The 20,017-nt window shown below is 36.8% G+C and overlaps 1 protein-coding gene across 1 annotated transcript in view; it reads right to left on the reverse strand.

Moving 5' to 3' along the window:
* The window catches only part of cdhr2 (cadherin related family member 2), a 170,653-nt gene that overhangs the window by 26,271 nt on the left and 124,365 nt on the right, over positions 1-20,017 (reverse strand). The window contains exons 20-24 of the mRNA XM_051934136.1: positions 18,431-18,502; positions 17,703-17,752; positions 13,269-13,420; positions 9,251-9,353; positions 2,544-2,632 (exon numbers count right to left, since the gene is read on the reverse strand). Coding sequence (XP_051790096.1) covers positions 2,544-2,632; positions 9,251-9,353; positions 13,269-13,420; positions 17,703-17,752; positions 18,431-18,502 — 466 coding nt within the window. The remainder of the gene's footprint in view (positions 1-2,543; positions 2,633-9,250; positions 9,354-13,268; positions 13,421-17,702; positions 17,753-18,430; positions 18,503-20,017) is intronic.

The following is a 20,017-nucleotide window of genomic DNA, read 5'->3' on the forward strand; positions in this document are numbered from 1 at the left end:
GTTAGGGTTTGTTTTTTTTTTTTTATTCAGTTTTATGCTCTCAGTTGCATTCACAATCCACAATAACCCCCCCCACCAAATGATATTGCGATATTGCAGTTTTCACATAAAGATGCGCTATAACAGAGGTGAACTCTGATGATGACGACGGTTCTACATTGGAGCAAGAATGCACGTCACACTTTTGCCATCGCAGTATTTTGTATATGTACACGGGAAGCTCTGCAGTCTACTTGTGACTTTATGCTGTAGGAAAATAAGTAAATGAATAAAGGTAAATAAGTAAATAACATTCAATCTGGCTCTTATATACAAAGTACAGTGACGGCAGCTTCCATCTTCAGCTATAGACTCTCCACTCTAGTGTTTAGTAAAGCTCTCTAGTAAAGCTGCTGTCACTGTACTTTGTATATAAGAGCCAGATGGAATGTTATTTACTTATTTACCTTTATTTATTTACTTACATCCTACAGCGTAAAGTCACAAGTAGACTGCAGAGCTTCCCATGTACATATACAAAGTACAGCGACGGCAAAAGTGCGACGTGCATTCTTGCTCCGATGTAGAACCATCGTCATCATCTGAGTTCACCTCTGTTATAGTGTATCTTTATCTGAAAACAGCAGTGTCAGATGGGGGGGGGAGTGGGATCATGAACGTGACTGAGAGAATAAAACAATTAAAAAAAAAAACAAAGCTAACCTTTACAAGTATCATACATTTACACCGGCTGTTACAGAGTGAAATCAAATGTATGTTTTTATTCTAAAATAGTAAGAATAACAGCTCACTTCTCAAAACGGACTCATCCGGGATCGAACCCATGAAGTATTGATTAGCAGTCAACAGCTGATACCGTTGTGCCACCGAATCAGTCACAGCCAACGCATGTCAATGTCGCACCCTAACACGGGTTCTTTTCTGCAGTTATATTCTTGAATAGAAGCACACTTGTTCTGTTATATTTGTACCTTTTGTGAAAGTGTTTATTTGATATTTGGAATTCAGGCTTAACACATTATACACTTCATGTCTACATTTTGTCAATTATTATTAAAACATGAAAAATGTTTCTGTTTTAACAACGTGTTTACTGTACATAGATTGTTGTAGACATGGAACACACATGAAATGCATGTGTTCCAAATAACGATATAGTATTTATAAAAGGTGTCATTTTGCTTGACTTCTCACTCTATACAACTCCAAGCAACTGACACGCAGGTAAACAGACTTGAGCTGAGAAAACTGTGCGGAGGTGGGGGATGTGATAGCAGGCTGCTTGCTGCTTGCTGCTCATCAACACATTTACAGGACAAAAGACGCTGATGGAGAGGTGTGAAGCGATTTAAGGTGGGATGGATTTATGAGTTTTTTCGTAGGCTCTGGTAATTCTTGTATTAACAGCACTATAAAAAATATAGTGGATTGACGGAAATGTGGCCCTTGTACACATGAAATCCAGAAAACACAACATGTGCAGTTGTGGAAGGAGCCTAGCTGAAGTTCTGTTGGGGACGATAGCTCTTATGTTTAAACAACAACTCTAAGCTACAAAGATACAAAGAAATTGGAAGTGTCAAATTTATTAAGTGTTGACCTCCAACAGGTGACAAATGGGAGGGAAATGCAGTTAGTGAACTCATCTGCAATAAATATGCTGGCAAGCCTACTTAGTGGATGCCTGTCTTCTTAAGTTTTCTCTGAGTCTCAAGAGTACAGGAACACTTTTGGCCTGTAGGGAGAGTTTTAGGAGAATAGTTCCAGGAGTTCCAAAGGACAAACATAGTCCTCCAGAATGAGATCCTGGCAGTTTAAAAGCTCCTTCCTGCCAAAGCTTTAGTGAATTTAGAATCAGAAGGTGATTCTGGCAAGAGCTTTAATTTTGAGTGGATGTGAGGCCAGAGGTTCTGCTATAGAGAGAGGAACAGGAGGGGAGACTGGAGTGCCTGTTAACAATGCTAATACCTATGGACAAGTCAGTCCCTGTAAAGGTTCAAAACTTGTTGAGGTAGGCCCACAGAATCAATAAACGTTTGTTTTCATCTGCTTACTTTGTACTTAATACTCCTTATGTTTATTCATTTTCTGGTGTCTTTAATTTTTGTCACAAAAGACTATCTGGGCAAAGCTTTCATCGTCTGGTTTTGGGAACAGAGAGTGCCCCCCACCTCCCACACAGCATTTGCTTGGATGAAAATACTGTACATCTCTGCAGAGTATATAAAGAAATAACCAATGCTTGTGAAAGCTTATAAAAGACCATTCTCTTTGGAATAACACATTGTTATTTATACTAGGAGCTTTGCAACAGGTCTTTGCCACAAAAGAGTGAACAAGCAATCTTTAGCTTTCATCAGAGTGAATTTAACATGGCTTTTGTAAAGCAATGCAATACCTAGAGTAAGGTATAAGATGGCTGAGTTTTTTCATTGCTGTTTTCACTGTACAAAACTGAAGAAACTAAATCATGATTATATGGTATTTATATAATAAAAACATCCAGCAAGCAATTGACTTCCAAAGAAAAAATGCTATCTTACGCTTTAATTGAATTAAAATTCTTTTCAACCTCTTCCACTGGAGTTGTAAATTCAAGGCCAACTCGATAACTCGTGTCAACTGTAAATATCTAGAAAAAAAATTTAAAAAGTAATTAATATGATCTTTATGACTACATATGTTTTCACAGTCTTAATTAGTTCTTAAAAATGCATTTCCCTCTCTGGAGATTTTTCAGTGATCAAAACAATTATCTGTTCAATAGCTTTGACAAACCCTTAATCACTTTGAAGAGTAAATGAAGAATGATGAGAGGTCAAATGTTGTGATATGCTTCAAAACAAGTACTAAGAAGGGAGGGAAACCTTCTGAAACCCTGTTCACAAAAACAAACAAATATATAGAGAGAGAGATAATATAAAGATTCTTTAATAGCAGCAAAGCCAAACATTTGCAGACCCCCCGTGACCCTGTGCTAGGATATAGCAGGTTGGAGAATGACTGACTGACTGACAAAACATAAATGCCATAGTTTCAGATCCAAATAATTAAAAAAACTAGGAAAAAAAACAAAATGGAAAAGAGATCATGAACCAACCTAAAAATACAAATAAAAATGGATGAGAAAAATACAACACTAGATCATTGCCACTGCATCAAAGCAGTGGCTAAAAGACTCCTTAATCATCTGGCTCTCAGGCTTGGGATTCTATGTAAATATGGTTAACTCCAAATGTCTCTTAGGATTTAGCTGTAATAATCCATGGTAGAGAGTTAAGCCTGAATACCACTTGATATTCTGCTACCATCTAGCAAATAAAATAACGTGTAAAAAATGTGGTTTGCTACTCTTAGGTAACTCATCAATATTCATGAGCAGTGTGGCGCCATCAACCAAAACACAATAGCGTATAAATGAGAAGCTGGAAAGCAAGTTTTAGGACAAACTGAAACTGAAGTATTAGCTGAATCAAGCGATAGTGACGGCAATGTGAATTGGTCATTAGACGTTGACACAAATAGTGAAACTGGTGCATATGGCACTGTACTACCAAACTGGTGCGTTATGTCTGGTGAATTCTCTCATCTGGGTGTTTACTGTGGTGCATGAAGATTGCGATCAAGTAGAATGACAAATAACATGTTAGCCTGCTAAGCACTGTTCACAATGCAGCAACTGTCATTTTTGTCAGGGGAAATATGACAGTTTCTAAACCTTGTATTGTGCTAGAAAACAGTAACACATCATGCGGGTCAGACACTGAAATTCTGCTTTTTGGCTTTGGTTCTCTGGCACCATCTGCTGCACAACATTCTGCCCAAAATATTTCTCAGAGCTTTGCATAATTTTTCAACTGATTATAAACAAATAATTCAATAGCTCCTTACATTATTAATAACAACGGTGTGAAATGGAAAATCTAGTATTTTTGTTATGATTTGGAGATTACTCCAAGACAAAACAAGTGTTAGGCATCCTAAAACAAGTTGTGCAAAATAAACAGAAAGTAATGAGTGTCTTTCAGTAATTTATCTTATTAATAAAATGTTTTTTAACAATCTTCAAGTTTGTCTTTTTAAGCATTTTTTCCAGCTATATATACTGTACAACCTCAAATCAGACAAAGTTGGGATGGTATGGAAAATGCAAATAAAAAAGGCTGTGATTCTTAAATTTACTTTGACTTTTATTTCATTGCAGACAATATGAACCCAAGATATTTCATGTTTTTTATGGTCAACTTCATTTCATTTATTACTATACATCCATTCCTGTATTTCAGGCTTGCAACACATTCCCAAAAACGTTTGGATGGGGAGCAAGTTAGGGCCAGTAATAAGGTTAATAAATCAAATAATGATGTGATTTCTAACAGATGATGTCAAGAAGTCATCGTAATCATGATTTGGTACAAAAGCAGTATCCACGAAAGACTGAGTCTTTGAGGAGCAAAGATAGGCAGAGGATCTCTAGTTTGTCAACAAATGTGTTACAAAATTATTGAAATGTTTAAAAATAATATTCCTCATACAAAGATTGGAAGGGATTTACATATTTCTTCCTCTTATGTGCATATCATTAAAGGATTCAAGGAATCTGGAGGAATTTCATTACGTAAAGGGCAAGGACACAAGCCTAACCTAAACACCCGTGATCTCCCATCCCTCAGACGGCACTGCATCAAGAACTGTCACTCATCAATATCTGATATAACCACATGTGCAAGGGATTACTTTGGCAAACATTTGTCAATCACTACAATACAGAGTTACATTCATAAATGTCACCTAAAACTTAACTGTGCAAAGTGTGACTTTTCTGGGGTTCAAATCCTAGCTATGCTCATCAACAGAGCCGAGGCACCTAACAACACCTACTCTGTCTATGGCCATCAGGCTTTTATGTGGCTGCCTTCAAACTGGTGTGGAGTGTGTTACTTGGTCTTAGTGTTACCTGGTGTGACTGTTCATTTAGGCCCTGTTCCACTTCCAGTTCAGGTTACATGTGCCTCCATGTCAGTTTCTCAGATAACTCCTATCAGTGATGGCCTAATCTTATTTGTTTTCTCGTTTCTTGCAACTTTCTCTTTGACATCTTGTAAATCACTTGAAGCTATATTGTTTGTATGAAAATGTGCTATAGAAATAAATATTTGTTAGAGTTATTTTGTCGCCATTGTGCCTTAGAAGATGTACTGTAAGCCAACCAGTGCATTTGAGCCGAGTCCATTTGTGCATTAATTTTTCTGCCTCACATTTTTGGACCTGCAGCCAGAGCACACATAAATGAACTGAACAACAACTGGTGGATAATCTCACCTCCGAGGCCCTTTAAGAACTCTCGGCTGAGTTTGGTGATACAAGAACTGTGACTTTGCAGAATCAAATGGCCCTGGGAATGCTTTTGGCAGCCCAGGGAGGCATCTGCAAGTTGATAGGACAGAAATGTTGCTTCTACATTTCAGACACTTTTCACAATATATCCGACCTGATCCAGTTTTTGCTCCTAAATGGATATCAGAACTGAATACTGACTGGTTTAACAAAATTCTTCCTCTTTTCCCAGCCTGGTAAAAAACTGTCTTTGCTTGTCACCATTATTCTGTTATGCTATTGTATTTTTAAATGCACTGTGCAAATCTTTATGCCACCTGTCACCAAAATTGTGGTAAACACTTCTGCTCCCCTTCCTAATACTAGTTATGTTTCCCTGACACTTGGACTGCCTTATACCAATGCAGACCTACCTGAATTAGTTGCTTAAACTACATCATGATTGATTGTTGTTCTAGAAGAATGAAAGGGGGGATTGTGAGAGTTGATTTTACTAGTAAATATAATTTTCACAAAGTGATTATATTGATTATATGGAATGCCCTTTGTATTTAGTACTCTCAGAAAGCATTTTAATTAAAGCCTCTTGATCTGTGACCCAGTCCCGCTGCTACCTCTCTGCAAGGACAAGTATTGATAACAGAAACAGTATAATCTAGTGTAGCAGAATCCTGACTCCAAGGGTTCTGTTTATCAGTAACTAACAAGGACATGAGTAATGAAACTAATCACGCACTACTGTATTTGAGAAGTGTATCATACCACCAACTGTAAGTCACTCATATCTTTCCACGTACAGAGTGACTCCACATACGTATCAATAAAAATATTCTTCCCTTCCTGAACTGGCTTAGTGATTTAACGTTGACATATACCACATCAAAGAGAGCACACAAAGACAAGGTGGCCCAACCACTTTACTGTGCAGCTCCCAAGGCTGACAAGGGTAGTTAGTCAGGGGGTTATCACCAGAAAAGAACTAATGGAGGTTTATTCTAAGGGCCACTAACATTATTAACCCTCTGTGTGTTAGTTCTTACATTAGTACACCTTAAGTTGCTCTAATATATTAAATCAGTTAAGAAAAGTGAATGTTGGAGGAAGTCAAAGTTCTGATCATGTTATGTTTTGTTTGAGCAGACGTTATTGATTACATAATGAAATATCAATTCATAAAATCAAAAACTTGACTGGTTTTACACTACCAAGTTTTAGTTCAGGATATTTGTTGTTCTGGCAATGTTTATTGTAACTGAAGGTAAAAATAAAGTTTCACTTGGGCAGATGCTAAGGCTTTATTTTAACCAACATATTCTATGAGCAGCCCCCAGAATTTCAGACTTTCCCTACAGAAATTTTCCCTGAGATTGGCTCTGCCCTATCCAACCTCCAACACATACTGTATGTTTCAGTTATTTTAAAAGTATGTAAAATCTATAAACATTGAGTATCTATAAAATCAGGTAAATGCAGAGAATTTGTGCTGAATTCATGTTAAGAAGGCATACAGGATACGGGAGAGAATTCCTAATAAAATTAAAAAGTTGAATCCACTTTTGCCACATTGTTTTTAAAGTAAGCACTTAGAAGGGAGTGGGAGTGAAAGGGTCCTCTTCAAATGCAAGGGGCACAAGGAGCACTGAAGCAAAAGAGACAAGTGCTCAGGCTCTCTCAGTCCACAGCATATGCCTGCTGTTCCTCAATGACTACTACAACGTCAAAATACTGGACATAAATTGTCAATCACATTGTGTATGTGTTGTCTGTTTATTCATCAACAGCTATGGATATATTATCAGCCTGACTGACACTCTCTACCACCCAACTTTGGATATTCTCTGCCAAAGACATGAACACTACTTGCAGCAGTCCAGCTGACAGAGGTGCTTGTTTCACAGATTCAATAACATTATCCACTGATTTAGCACTAGCAAGCACTGATAAAATACCTATAATCCACTCTTTTAACACCTCAGCATCAGAAGGCTTATTTGTGTACATCTAGCAAACTAGGAAATTATAATTGTAACAAGTGTTGAAAATGAAGGACAGGTAATTACTGACCTCTACCACCCATTCTCCTAGTTAACACTTCTGCTACAAACAAATCACCAGAACCAGATAATATTTACTCTTGCGTTCTTAAAGAGGCTAGCGAGTACATATATAAACCCTTGACACTGCGCACTGGGGAGATTCCGAAGGACTGGAAATGGCAAATATTATCCCGTTATATTAAAAGGGTGACCGGCCAGTAAGCTTAACATGTATCACAGGAAAATTAATGGAAGGAATTATTAGGAATAAGCTTGATCGCAAGTACAGGAGTTTTTCTGAACAGTCAACATGGGTTCAGAAGAGGGGGGTCATGCTTTACTGACATGCTGGAACTCTATGAGGAAGCAACAAAAGAATACGATCAAAGTGGAGCATATGATATTATTTATCTTGACTTTCAGAAAGCGTTTGATAAGGTGCCACATGAGAGGTTGGGCATCAAACTAAGAGAAGTGGGAGTTCAGGGTGATGTTTTTAGATGGGTGCAGAATTGGCTCAGACACAGGAAGCAGAGGGTGATGGTGCGAGGAACCTGATCAGAACTGGCCGATGTTAAGAGTGGTGTTCCACAGGGGTCAGCGCTAGGGCCGCTGCTATGTTTAATATATATAAATGATTTAGATAGGAATATAAGTAACAAACTGGTTAAGTTTGCAGATCATATCAAGATAGGTGGATTGGCAGATAATTTGGAATCCGTTAAATCATTACAGAAGGACTTGGAGAGTATACAGGCTTTGGGCACATCTGTGGCAGATTAAATTTAATTTCAGTAAATGTAAAATATTATACATAGGAAGTAAAAATGTTAGATTTGAATACACAATGGGAGGTCTGAAAACTGAGAGTACACCTTATGAGAAGAATTTAGGAGTCATAGTGGACTCTAAGCTATCAACTTCAGTGTTCAAAAGCTATTTAGAAGGCAAACAGAATGTTAGTTTATATATCACGATGTGATGAGTGCAAATCCAAGGAGATTATGTTCAAGCTTTATAATGCACTGGTGAGGCCTCATCTGGAGTTTTGGTCTCCAGGTTACAAAAAGAACATAGAAGCACAAGAAAAGGTCCAGAGAAGAGCAACTAGGCTCATTCCAGGGCTACAGGGGATAAATTATGAAGAAAGATTAAAATAGCTGAGAATTTTCAGTTTAAGCAAAAGATTAAGAGGTAACATGACTGAAGTATTTAGAATTATGAAGGGAATTAGTACAGTGGATCGAGACTGTTATATTAAAATGAGTTCATCAAAGACAAGGGGACACCACTGGAAACTTATTATGGGCAAATTTCACACAAACATTTGGAAGTTTTCCTTTACACAGAAAACATACACATATTCACTTGGAATAAGCTACCAAGTAAAGTGGTAGACAATAAAACTTTAGGGACTTTCAAAACTAGACTTGATGATTTTTTTAGAATTACTAAGTGGATAGGACTGGCGAGCTTTATTGGGCTGAATGGCCTGTTCTCATTTAGATTGTTCTAATGTACAGTATGTGACCAACAAAGCAAACACTGACCAGCTTTGTTGCTCCCCGTTTCCACAACCACTTAATTCAAATTTAGACATAAACGAAGATGCAACCCACTCTGTAGTATTAAGGAATAGGCAAGACCTAACCCAGAACATAGTCCATCACAGGGCCCACTCTTACCTATACCAGGACAACTAACAGCTGATAATCACCCTAATCTACACATGTTTATGATTTGGAAGAAAATCTCTCACAGACACAAACATGAATGTCAAAAACCACAGACACTGAGCAGGACCAAGTCTGCTTGAGCAGTGAATTGAAAGTGAAAATCACATATTTCTAAATTGGATAAAAAAATCTGTAGCATACTTCAATTTCTGCAGTGCTGGACAAAGAAGGTTCACCCATGTCTTTAGCAATGATGGTTAGTCTGTATTTTCCTTTTAATTCACTGTCTAGTGTGGTTGCAATCCTAAAGAGAAATAAAAACAAAAAAAAAATCACATAAGCAAACAACACTTTCACAGACTACCATCCTGTATTACACCCTGATAAATACCATTGATTCTGCCCTCCGTATGATGTTTCTGGGCACCAGCTATTGTGCAGAAGCCCATGCTTTGGTATTTCTCATTTCTACCTGTCAGTTTGGCTTATTTTACTGGTATTTTCTGTCTTGCCTTTAACCTTTGACGATCTTCTTGTTCCTCATCACTTTACCTATATCTCCAGTTTTGGCTTCCATCTCTGCTATACACAAGGCTTACTTAAAATTACCCCCACTTGGTACAGTTACGATCTGGTATTTTGTTTAATTTTTTATGGTAGTTTGTGATTTATTTTTTTCAAATCTTTGCATCCATTTAGGGGGCTGAACATCGAGGAATCTGAAAACCTTCCAGGCTCTCCTGAGATATATAGTACTACTCAAAATGAAAAGGGGACGCTGTTGCTAACCTTGTCACCCATTTCTGCCTCCACAGCTCTAAGCTCCAATAAGGGTAACTGACTCCACCCCTTCTGAGGAAATTCCTATAAAACTGTGCATCCCCAGAAAGAGGAATCTGACTTTGACCGAGTCTAACTGGAGAGACGAAGCTCCAATAGAAAGAAAGACCCACTCAAGCAAGCAACGATTACTTTAAGGGAAAGTCCACAGCCTGCATTTTCTGTTTGCAGCATCATTACACATTATATTATTTTCTGTTTGAAGGAATCAAAGGGGACAACCCGGTTGGTGTCCCAGTATTTCTTCCTTGAACCCAGGTTTCACTACTGTTCAACTACAGAGCCAGTTTGAAAAAATACAATCTATTGTTTTGCCTCAACACCATTCTGTTTGGCCTTGGAGAACAACATTTTGTGCACTTCTGTTGCGAAGATTGCTAAGGAATTTGCTGTGAGTAATGTCCAGGGTCACACAGTGTGTTTCATTAGATGTCAAAAGTATAAATGTCAGTTCCATACACTTCCTGGTTTCCAAGACTGAATAAAAACTGTGTTGGTATGTGATTGTTGCGATGAAACTTTTTCCTGGTTAATGAATTTGTTTATAGTATTTATGTCTTTGGTTGTTGGTTAGCATTTCAGCTATTGATGACAGATCTGTTAGACCTTTGGTTATGACTTCACCTTGGTTCTTGAACTATGTTTCATCTCTTGATTCTCTTCTTTAAAAATTTTCAGTGCCTCATTTGGAGCCAGTACAGGTGCAGCCTCCACTATGGGAGGCTTCCTCTGGCACACGTGAGCAGACCAACTGCATGCATTTAAAGTGCTAGCTATTTAACAAGATAGACAGCTCTATTAAACATAATGGGAAAAGCATTGTATAGAAAAAATAATTTTACAAAACTGTCTGAAGCCTAATGTACAGGCTATTTCCTGTTTTTACAGCGTCAGTTCTACTTGTCTCCTCATTTCATGAACATACAGAATTTATTTTTCTTTTCTCTGAATCCATTACACCAATAGGCATGTTGGACCTTTGGCTAGATGGGTCTACAAAGGAACATCGGTTAAGGGAGCAAGAAAAGACCTACTCAAGATAGACTAAATGTTTAAACGTGACTGAAAGAAGCAAGTGTGTGTTATAAATCTCGGTTATTGACTTCCTGAGATCTTCATTGGTTTATGTTATATTAGTTATTTTTGTTTAGTTTTTTCAGGCTTTTTATCATCCCCAGCGATATCTATACATAGTTTTGCGGGTTTTCTAGATCAAGGATTCTGAATATTCCATTGGTTTTCTAATGTAACACTTTATTTGAAAGCTGACTATTTATTTTTTTGTTTACTGTGATGTCATTTTGGATCCCTGCAGATGCCACTATATTGTGTTGTGTGGAGTCTTCCGTACCCATGGAAACAAGCAACATATTCGTGTGAATACAGTGCTGATGACCTCTGAATTGGTGATGAGTTTAATTGTCACCCAAATCAATGACATGGCATCCAAATTTAGGATCCTAAAACCTTTTCTGTGCCTTGTCCTTGCAAAATAATTATTTTTGATCTCTCATTATTTGCTTTCATTTTTTGGTTTTTGATTCTTGTTTTATGCTCTATACTCTTTATGATTTGGTTGGCTTGATATCCCATATTTGACATGTGCCTGTTTCTGACTCTTTCGCTTTCGCTTTCCTTCTCTGTGCTCATGTCAATGGAACAGTTCATTTTTAAGCATGTATTTGTTTTATTTCAAATCTTTATTCTATTCAGGCAACACCATTTTGTGTTTATTATTATTATTATCATGGTTTTTTTTTTTTTTTATTTGTTTTTTTTGTAGCTACCTTTGAGTGGCCACAGTGATGTTGTTTATATTTTCTATGTCTGTTCCTGGACAAGAGGCTCACATAACATAATTTGTCAATATGTTCTTCTTGTTTAAGAAGGCGGTACACAGTGAGCATCCAGGATGTTGGATATTCATTCACATGCTTCAAAGAACTTGTTTTGGTCTTGGAATCCATTTTTGTTAGTTCTGGCTTATTGACCTTTGCAGGACAGTCTTTTAACATCAACCAATCAGCTTTTAAAGTGGGCTGCTGCCATCATAAAGCAGGGACTATATGAAAGCATGCACAATCCCCCTTTGGAACAAAAGTCTGTGATCATTTATACTTCTAAGGGAAGCAGATTCTTTAGACTGTTATTAAAGGATGTGGAGTGTTATGCCTTTGTGCACTCGGTCGCTACCTTATGATGTCAAAAGCTAACATTAAAGTTTATAAAGTGTAATTGACTGTCCTGGAGCAAACACGTTGATGCAGTACTAGAAACAACAGAAGCAAAACTAAACCAGGTGTCACCATCACTCATAAGAATCTAATTTACAGTCAAATGTGAAACGTGTAGAATAGTAATGAGCGTATTCACATAAGTTTTGATTCAGAGACAGTTTTGTGAAAGCAATGCTAAAATTTGTTTTGCAGGTTATTTCACATTTGTGAAAGTTTTTGGAGGTTTTAAAAGTTTTTTTAGCAGTAGGCAACAAAGAATATATTATTTCCATAATCCCATTCACACTTCCATATTTAACTGTTTTCTTTTCTGCAGCTGCATAATGCATGTAATATATACCACATTGGTAAAATGAATGCCTCTTGTACATAGTAAAGTGCAGTACATGTTTTAAAATATGATATGCTACTTATTTTCCCCATCATAATATGCCATCATGCACCATCATTGTGCTTTTTTCACAGCAAAATGTTACTACATGGAAGGCTGCGGCAGGCAAACCTCTTCCACTGTTACCTATCAACCACATTATCCCAGTTGAAGATATGCACACTTCCAGTGATTTTTTTTTCTATCAAAAGAAATCTACATGCATCATTAATGCACAATAATGCTTCCAGACTGGACCTACCAGAAAACACCATCCTTCTTGTGTTAATAGGTTAAAATTTCACTGGAAGCTTATTTCATTAACTGTTTTTCAGTTTCAATTTAAATTTTGTGCAAATTGCTTTCCTCATCACTAGATTGAATAATTAATTGCTGTTATGAATGTGTTGTTGATATTGCTGAAAAATTCAAAGTGTTTTGTATTCATACAAGTGTATTAATTTAAGGCTTACTTTTCTGTAACCTTGCAGTTAATTAATATGCAAATCTCTGCATTAAATATTCTACACATCAGAGAAGGATGGCATTAATCAAACAACAACTGGAGTTCCCCACCATCCTCTACTGGTTAAGAGGGTTTGGAAAATGGATACATGAATATATCGTAAGGAATACAGCATACAGCATATATGCACAGTGTAATCGATTGACTTTCCCAGAAGTAGTATCTACTACAGGCAAAATATAAAGAAATTAAGAAAATGAAAAGCTTCTATTTATTACACAAGAAATTGAAAAGGTTTGCTCTCACCTGACAGAGCCTTCATAGATATTATTATCAACAGTTGTCCGTACAGAGAAGCTTCCAATCTTGGGCAATGTGTTTCCATCAGTTGAGATAAATTCTATTTTTGGTATTTCAAACTCAATGATTTTGTTTACTCCAGAATCACGATCTTTTGCCTGTTTAAACAATGGACATGTTTAAAATAATACGGTCATTAAAATCTTACCACCAAGTATACTTTGACAATTATCTCTCCATTTTCATTAGAATGCTGTGTACTTGGAAGCCCTATTCTAGAAGTGTGAGCATGCAATTGCAAGCAGATATTTAAAAATTAAATAAATGTAAAAATACAAAATGGCACATAACTACAGAAATAATGAAAAAAATATTGTAGTATAGTTAGACTCATGTGTAGTATAGCTAAAGTTACACCAGTTGTCTATGTATTTTCAAGAATTTTTGTGAAGATTACTTCATTTCAAGAAAAGTATAGTAAATTTGGAAAAAAATATATTGAAAGCACAAGGTGGTGCATGGGTGTTACCATCATCGTTCTTATAGTGTTTGAGTATTGTTATGACAATTGCAATGGCGAGTATCTGAGTTTTAATGGCTATGAGAATTTGAGCCTTAAAATTATTAATAACCTTTTGGAAAGAAGCTAATGACTAGACGCGTAGGTTTAGCGTATATCTTGCATGATTTCTTTGAAAATTTGTTATAGCTCACTTTGAAATTCTGAAAATGACACATTTACTCAATATAAAGAGATAATGAAAACGCTTCCATGTAGAATAAACTGACTGGTAAAGATTGGGAAAAGTTGTCTAACTACTTACATACCCATAAACCTCTAGGACTCTTCCAAATGCCTTTTTTTCACTTTACTTTCTTTATGTTTTAGGATTTGACCTATTGTGGTTTGTAATATAATTGAACTTTTAGTAAAGAGTTTTAAAAGCTCTGATCAAAAGACAAAACCAAACTGCACTATTTGGTGTTTTGTGTGTTCTCCAAATGATAGGCACTGTACATAAAGAAGATAGATCGTGCATTTACTGGCGTTATACACAATGAAGTATGCAAGATAAAAACTTGGCATGATTTGTAAAGTACTATGTAAAAGAAAAATTGTCTGTTTAATTTAACAACTCATACTGCAGGGAAGTAGCAACAATCAAGAATATATTATGAAGAGATTCAGTTAGACTGGCCATGTCAAGCCCTGACCAAAAGACATCATTGATTGAGTGCTGCATAATGATGTTCCTTTTGACCAAGTCACATCACTGGTGTAGACTTTTGTCTTGGGGAGATCAGTCCTAAATATTAAAGGGAAATAATAGTGTTTTAATATGCCAAAGTACTAGGGTGTTGTACCATGTTAGCCATTATGAATGTAGAGAAAAGCCAAGAAAAATGACACCTTTTATTGGCTAACTAAAAAGATAACAATATGCAAGCTTTGAAGGCAACATAAAAGGTGTCATTTTGCTTGGCTTTTCTCTACAATATGCCAAAGTAAATTTATCTGTAAGTGCCACATTTCACACCTTTAAAAATGATACTTATCTCAAAAAGTTGTCAATAAGTAAGTAAAGGAATAAGCAGAAAATAAAGCAAAGTAAATTCTGGGCAGTCCTAAAGTATTTGATGATAAACAGTTAAGTGTAACTCCTGCAGAAAAGCAGTAGATTTGGTGGATACGTTTTGAGAATCTGTTCATTGTTATGGCATAGTCAGCAGTGACAGTGGTTGTTACAAAAACTAATGATATAGTGATTGTGGATTCTCAAATCACATTTTGAAAGACAACTGCAGTTACAGGGGCTTGTACATATACACAATGTTGACTGAGAATTTGAACATAAAGAAATGTATTTGCAAGATGGGTCTTGTTCATAGATTAGAAGATAATGTCAAGATTATAAAAGAATTCAGAAACTTTTTCATGCAGTTTATCACAGAAAATAAGTTATGGGTGCACCCTTTCAATTCCGAGGCCAAGCAGCAATTCAAGTAGACAAAAAAATAGATTTCTCTCTCTTAAGAAATGTAAGGTCCAAATTACTGTTAGTAACACTGTGATGTTTATTTGAAACGTTGAGTTTTTTTGTTTTTGTTTTTTTTCTTGGCAATTTAGCATTGCAAAAAGATGCTTGCAAGAAAGTATTTTGCTTATGTGATATGGAAGTATGTATGGCAATAAAAGAGAAAACGTGCATAAAATTGAGCTATTAAATGTTGTTTCATCAAGACAATTTACCAATGCACAAGATTTTTGTTGCACTTCATAACTTAAATTAGGTTGGAGAAGTTGGACCACCTTTGGTACCACAGACCTTGCATGTAGAGGAACAGAACTTTTACGCAATGAAGAATTGATGACTGCTGTAAAAGGGTGGTTTTACAGCCATGAAACACCTTTTATTACTTTTCAACAATCAAAATGTTGCAACAGCGTTTGAGTGTGTTAAGTTTAAGGGGACTATGTAAAAAATATATATACTGCATACAGGCAGTACCCAGGTTACATACGAGATAGGGACTGCAGGTTTGTACTTAAGTTGAATTTGAAGTCGTAACAGGTACATTACTTTAATGAATGTTATTGTTGATGGACTGTAACCAAGTGCACTGCCAATGAATGATGGAGTTTCACCTCTTTCTGACCTTTTTGTTATTTGTACTTTATTTTCAATGGTGATGTTTTTTCTCTTCTTTACTGTAGCACCAGCACTTGCATCAGATTTGTGTTTCAGAGATATTCTTGAAGGGTGAAGACAAAAGGTTAAGATGAGCTCTTCTGTACAGCACTGTACACGCTATCACAGCAGATTAGGCACCAGTCGTCAACATGTCTGATGTACAGGGTGGTCCAGATCTAATTATGCAATTTTCATTACGCTATAACTTATTCAGTTAATTACATAGAAAATCACCTGAAAAATCCCGGACCATTGAGAAGCGTGCAAACTGACGACACGAAGAATCCTCTTCGCGCCGAACTGGAATCGTCCCCGCATAAATCAAAGTCATCCAGACGATCTGGATCTGCAGAATTAGATCTGGACCACCCTGTACTGACAAGAGACAACTTCCTGCTATGTGCGTAAAAGTACAAGCAGGCTTGCTACTGAGAATGAATGGGGGCAACGAGGGGTGGTTCATCACCAGCCCACATCACAGTCACCTCCACTACAGTATGCTGCCTGCAGTGTCCGCCGCACCACTGCCTCCATTCAACACGCAGCCATCTGAGGCACACTACAATGCTACCCCCGCTTCCCCGTTCACCCTCAATGGCCTCCGTTCAGCCACAACAGGGTCACCACTTGCAGCGGGGGGTGGGCAGTGAAACCGCTTGCTGCCAGGAGTCGCCCGATGGGCACTACACTGCGCGAGCAGTGAAATCGACCCCCTCCAGCCTCCGTCCAGCCACCGCTTGCAGCGTCCCTGGGCCGAAGATGATGGAGCGGCAGTTACTGAGGCACGTGTGTCTCAGCTGCGGCCCCATTCGTATGTTGTAGGTCGGGTGTCCGTAACCTGGGGACTACCTGTATACATATTTACAGTTATAAAACACCTCAGTTTTCCAGTTTTTCTTCAGATTTGACCAGTTGAAATGCAATGATAGACCTAAAATCATGAAATGGTAATCAGTAAACTGCCAGAGGTTTAAATCTAAAGTTTAGGTAAGCAAAAACTGAAAAAAAATGAAATCCATTGTTTATTTCTTGCAGGAAAGTGCTGCAGGAAAATCATCAGGGTGCACCTGGAGCACATCCGGGTGCAACATAAAAGGGACCACCTCACTCAATTCGGGGAGCCAGAGTCGGGAAGCAGAGGACGGAGCTTGCAAGGAGAGGAGTAGAGGTGGTGGAAGACTAAGGAAAGGAAAAGAAAGGACTGAGTAGCTATGAGCATTATTGTTGTTGGTTTGTGCACTGTGTGTACTGCAAAAGGACTATGCATTGTGAAAGCAAATAAAAGTGTGTGTTTGGACTTCCGTGTGTCCTGGTGTCTGTCTGTAGTCGGGCTGAATGTTCACAATATATACATTGTACTACACTTTGAATCATTTCCTTCTGTGTTAGAATAAGAACTTAGTAATCGACCTTTAATGTGTAAATCATTAATAATAATTATTAACACAATTATCTAATGTACCTTAACATTAATAGTTAAATATTGCAGAATCTTCTGATTATTCTCATAATTCAAAGTAAAGTTTTGAAACCCTTTTTTGATATTTAAAGTGGTGCTGTAGTGGAAAACATAAAAGGACTAAGCGAAGTGATGAAATCCGAAAAGTTAAGAAACAGGAAAAACTCTTTTTTTACAGAGAATTCACAAGTCACAGTCTCAGAAAATGAAAGATGAGGCATAATCAGCATGTCTGCCTTAGGCTAGGCCTTCAGCTTTTAATTTAATAATGTTCAAGAAGATACATACAAACAATGAAGTTACTAAATCGTCCTTTTTGGCTGCTTCTGGGACCACCACTATTGAAAGAAAGACAGCATTAGTGACATAATTTGAGATTATTTTTTTTGTGTGTAAATTGTATACTTTGTAAAATTTTAAAATCAACTAAAATACACAAGTGCCTAATAGTTTGTCTCATAGTTTCATTATACACTTCCCATTAGGCAGGCACTGAGGGGCCAGCCATTTTTCATTTCATAGCATCACACAGAGAGTTTGGCTATGAACTCAGAGGGTTGGGATCAGAAAGTGCCTTCTTAGATAGCTACAAGGGAACTCGCCTCACTATTTATCTTTCTTACCTTGTAAACCATAATGCAATTCAAACAAAATATGCATAGTAAACTGAGGAAAAGGGAAGGAATTTTTTTTATTATTATTTTTTTACTACTTTACCTGGTAAAGTGCAATGAAAAAAATATATTAGCATTTAATTAAAAAAAATAAATTAAGATTTAACTTTTTAAACAATCGAACTGTTTCTCTCCATCCTTGGCCATAATGTGGAATTGTTGGGAATTGGAATATCAAGCATTAACATATTCTTTAACATGCTTTCAGTAATTCAAATGCTTTTAAGTTGTACCAAGTTTCTTCCTCAGATTCCACTGCACAACAGAGAGCTCTTAATTTCTTAATGGCACTTTATTATCCCTATAATGTGTGTTCTCATGGGAAAGTAAAACCCAACATACCGAATACATTGTCCTTAACAGTGATCACCGGGGCGTTGTCATTAATATCCTGGATGTTAATGATCAAAGTTCCTGAAATATTGAAAATTAAACTGCATTACTACAAGCAAGTTTGGTTAATTGTCATTCTACAGTACATTTGTCCAGTGTGAGAGTGTGATCATATTATTAAGTGTACCCTTCACTGGACTGGGGAAAAGGGAAATTCTCATGACGGGGATCACCATGTTTAAAATCAGTCTGCTGCTAGGACAGGCTCCAGCCCTTCTGGCCCTGAGATTAGACTTGATGCACCCAGAAAATGGGTGAATATCTTAAAATACAGTAAGTGATACATTTTGAAAAAAAGATCACATAATTTAGGTTTTAAAAATAAACTTAAAAAATAAATAAATAAATAGCATGCTTTGCTATTCATTTAAATCTTACAAAATGAAACCCTTTGTGGGAAACAAATCCACCATATCAATATTTAAGACACAACTCGTGCAAAGCATAATCAGCACTTCTTCTGAAGTTCAGTGCACATAATAATATCAAGTGTAATTAAATGTGACTATGTGATATACAGTGTCTTGTAAATGGTGTATGTGCAACATTTTCTGATAGTATAAAATAGGCAAATGTAAAATATATTCAGAGTGGCACACTGGTTAGTGTGGTCAATATACAGTTTGCACATTCTTCCTATGTCTGTTTGGATTTTTCCTGCATCTCAAAAGATCGTCATCTGGATAGTCATTATTTGTAAAAAGCATGCCCAATTATTGCTGAAGTATGCACATGGCATCCAATTCCATGTACTTTTTAAATTATTCCTTGCAGAAATGAACGTATGGTATACTGAAATATTTCTCAAATATAGAAACAACAGACCAAATAGTAAATAAAAATCTATTTTATCAGCATTTCTTAAGATGCCTTTATTTTTAATTAAATGATGTAGTCGACAATCAGTGTAACACATTCAGGGCTGACACGTGCGGTGAGATGATGAGGAAATCGCTTCAGGTGGCACTTTAGTCAGGCTGGCATTTTCATGTCACTTTTTTTTTTAGCAATACAAAATAATACAAAAAAAGTTAGGCACACTTTCAGTGCCTTATTTATACACTCACTTTAAAAATGGTTGAGAAATATTTTAATTGTAAAAGTTTCAAATTTGGCATAGCATAGTGCGTTGTATTTCGGCACATTGTGAGTATTTGAGGATCAGAACAGTGCATGTGCTTTTCAAAGCCACAGGCCAGCCTATGGTTAGTGTTAATTTTCCTGATATCTATCCTGAATCTGCAAAATGAATAAACAATAATTCACCAAATCTTATAATGAATAGCAGCTACATACTACTGGCTTCTAATTTTTTACAAACTCAGGATGTCTACGGACTGGTCAGCACACGGTGGCCACTGCTCAAAGATGCTTTCAATGGAATCGTTACTGCTGAATGTGTCTCTCGGACATTATTATGTTTTTTGCATTGCACGTTTCTGTAAAAAGTGTGGAGTAGACGAACAACAACTCAATCCATCTTAAGTCTACATGATATATTCCATTTTAAGCAGCCTCTCTCCTCAATCTACTTAG

The sequence above is a fragment of the Erpetoichthys calabaricus genome, chromosome 11 (genome assembly GCF_900747795.2).
Source record: "Erpetoichthys calabaricus chromosome 11, fErpCal1.3, whole genome shotgun sequence".
Lineage (NCBI taxonomy): Eukaryota > Metazoa > Chordata > Cladistia > Polypteriformes > Polypteridae > Erpetoichthys > Erpetoichthys calabaricus.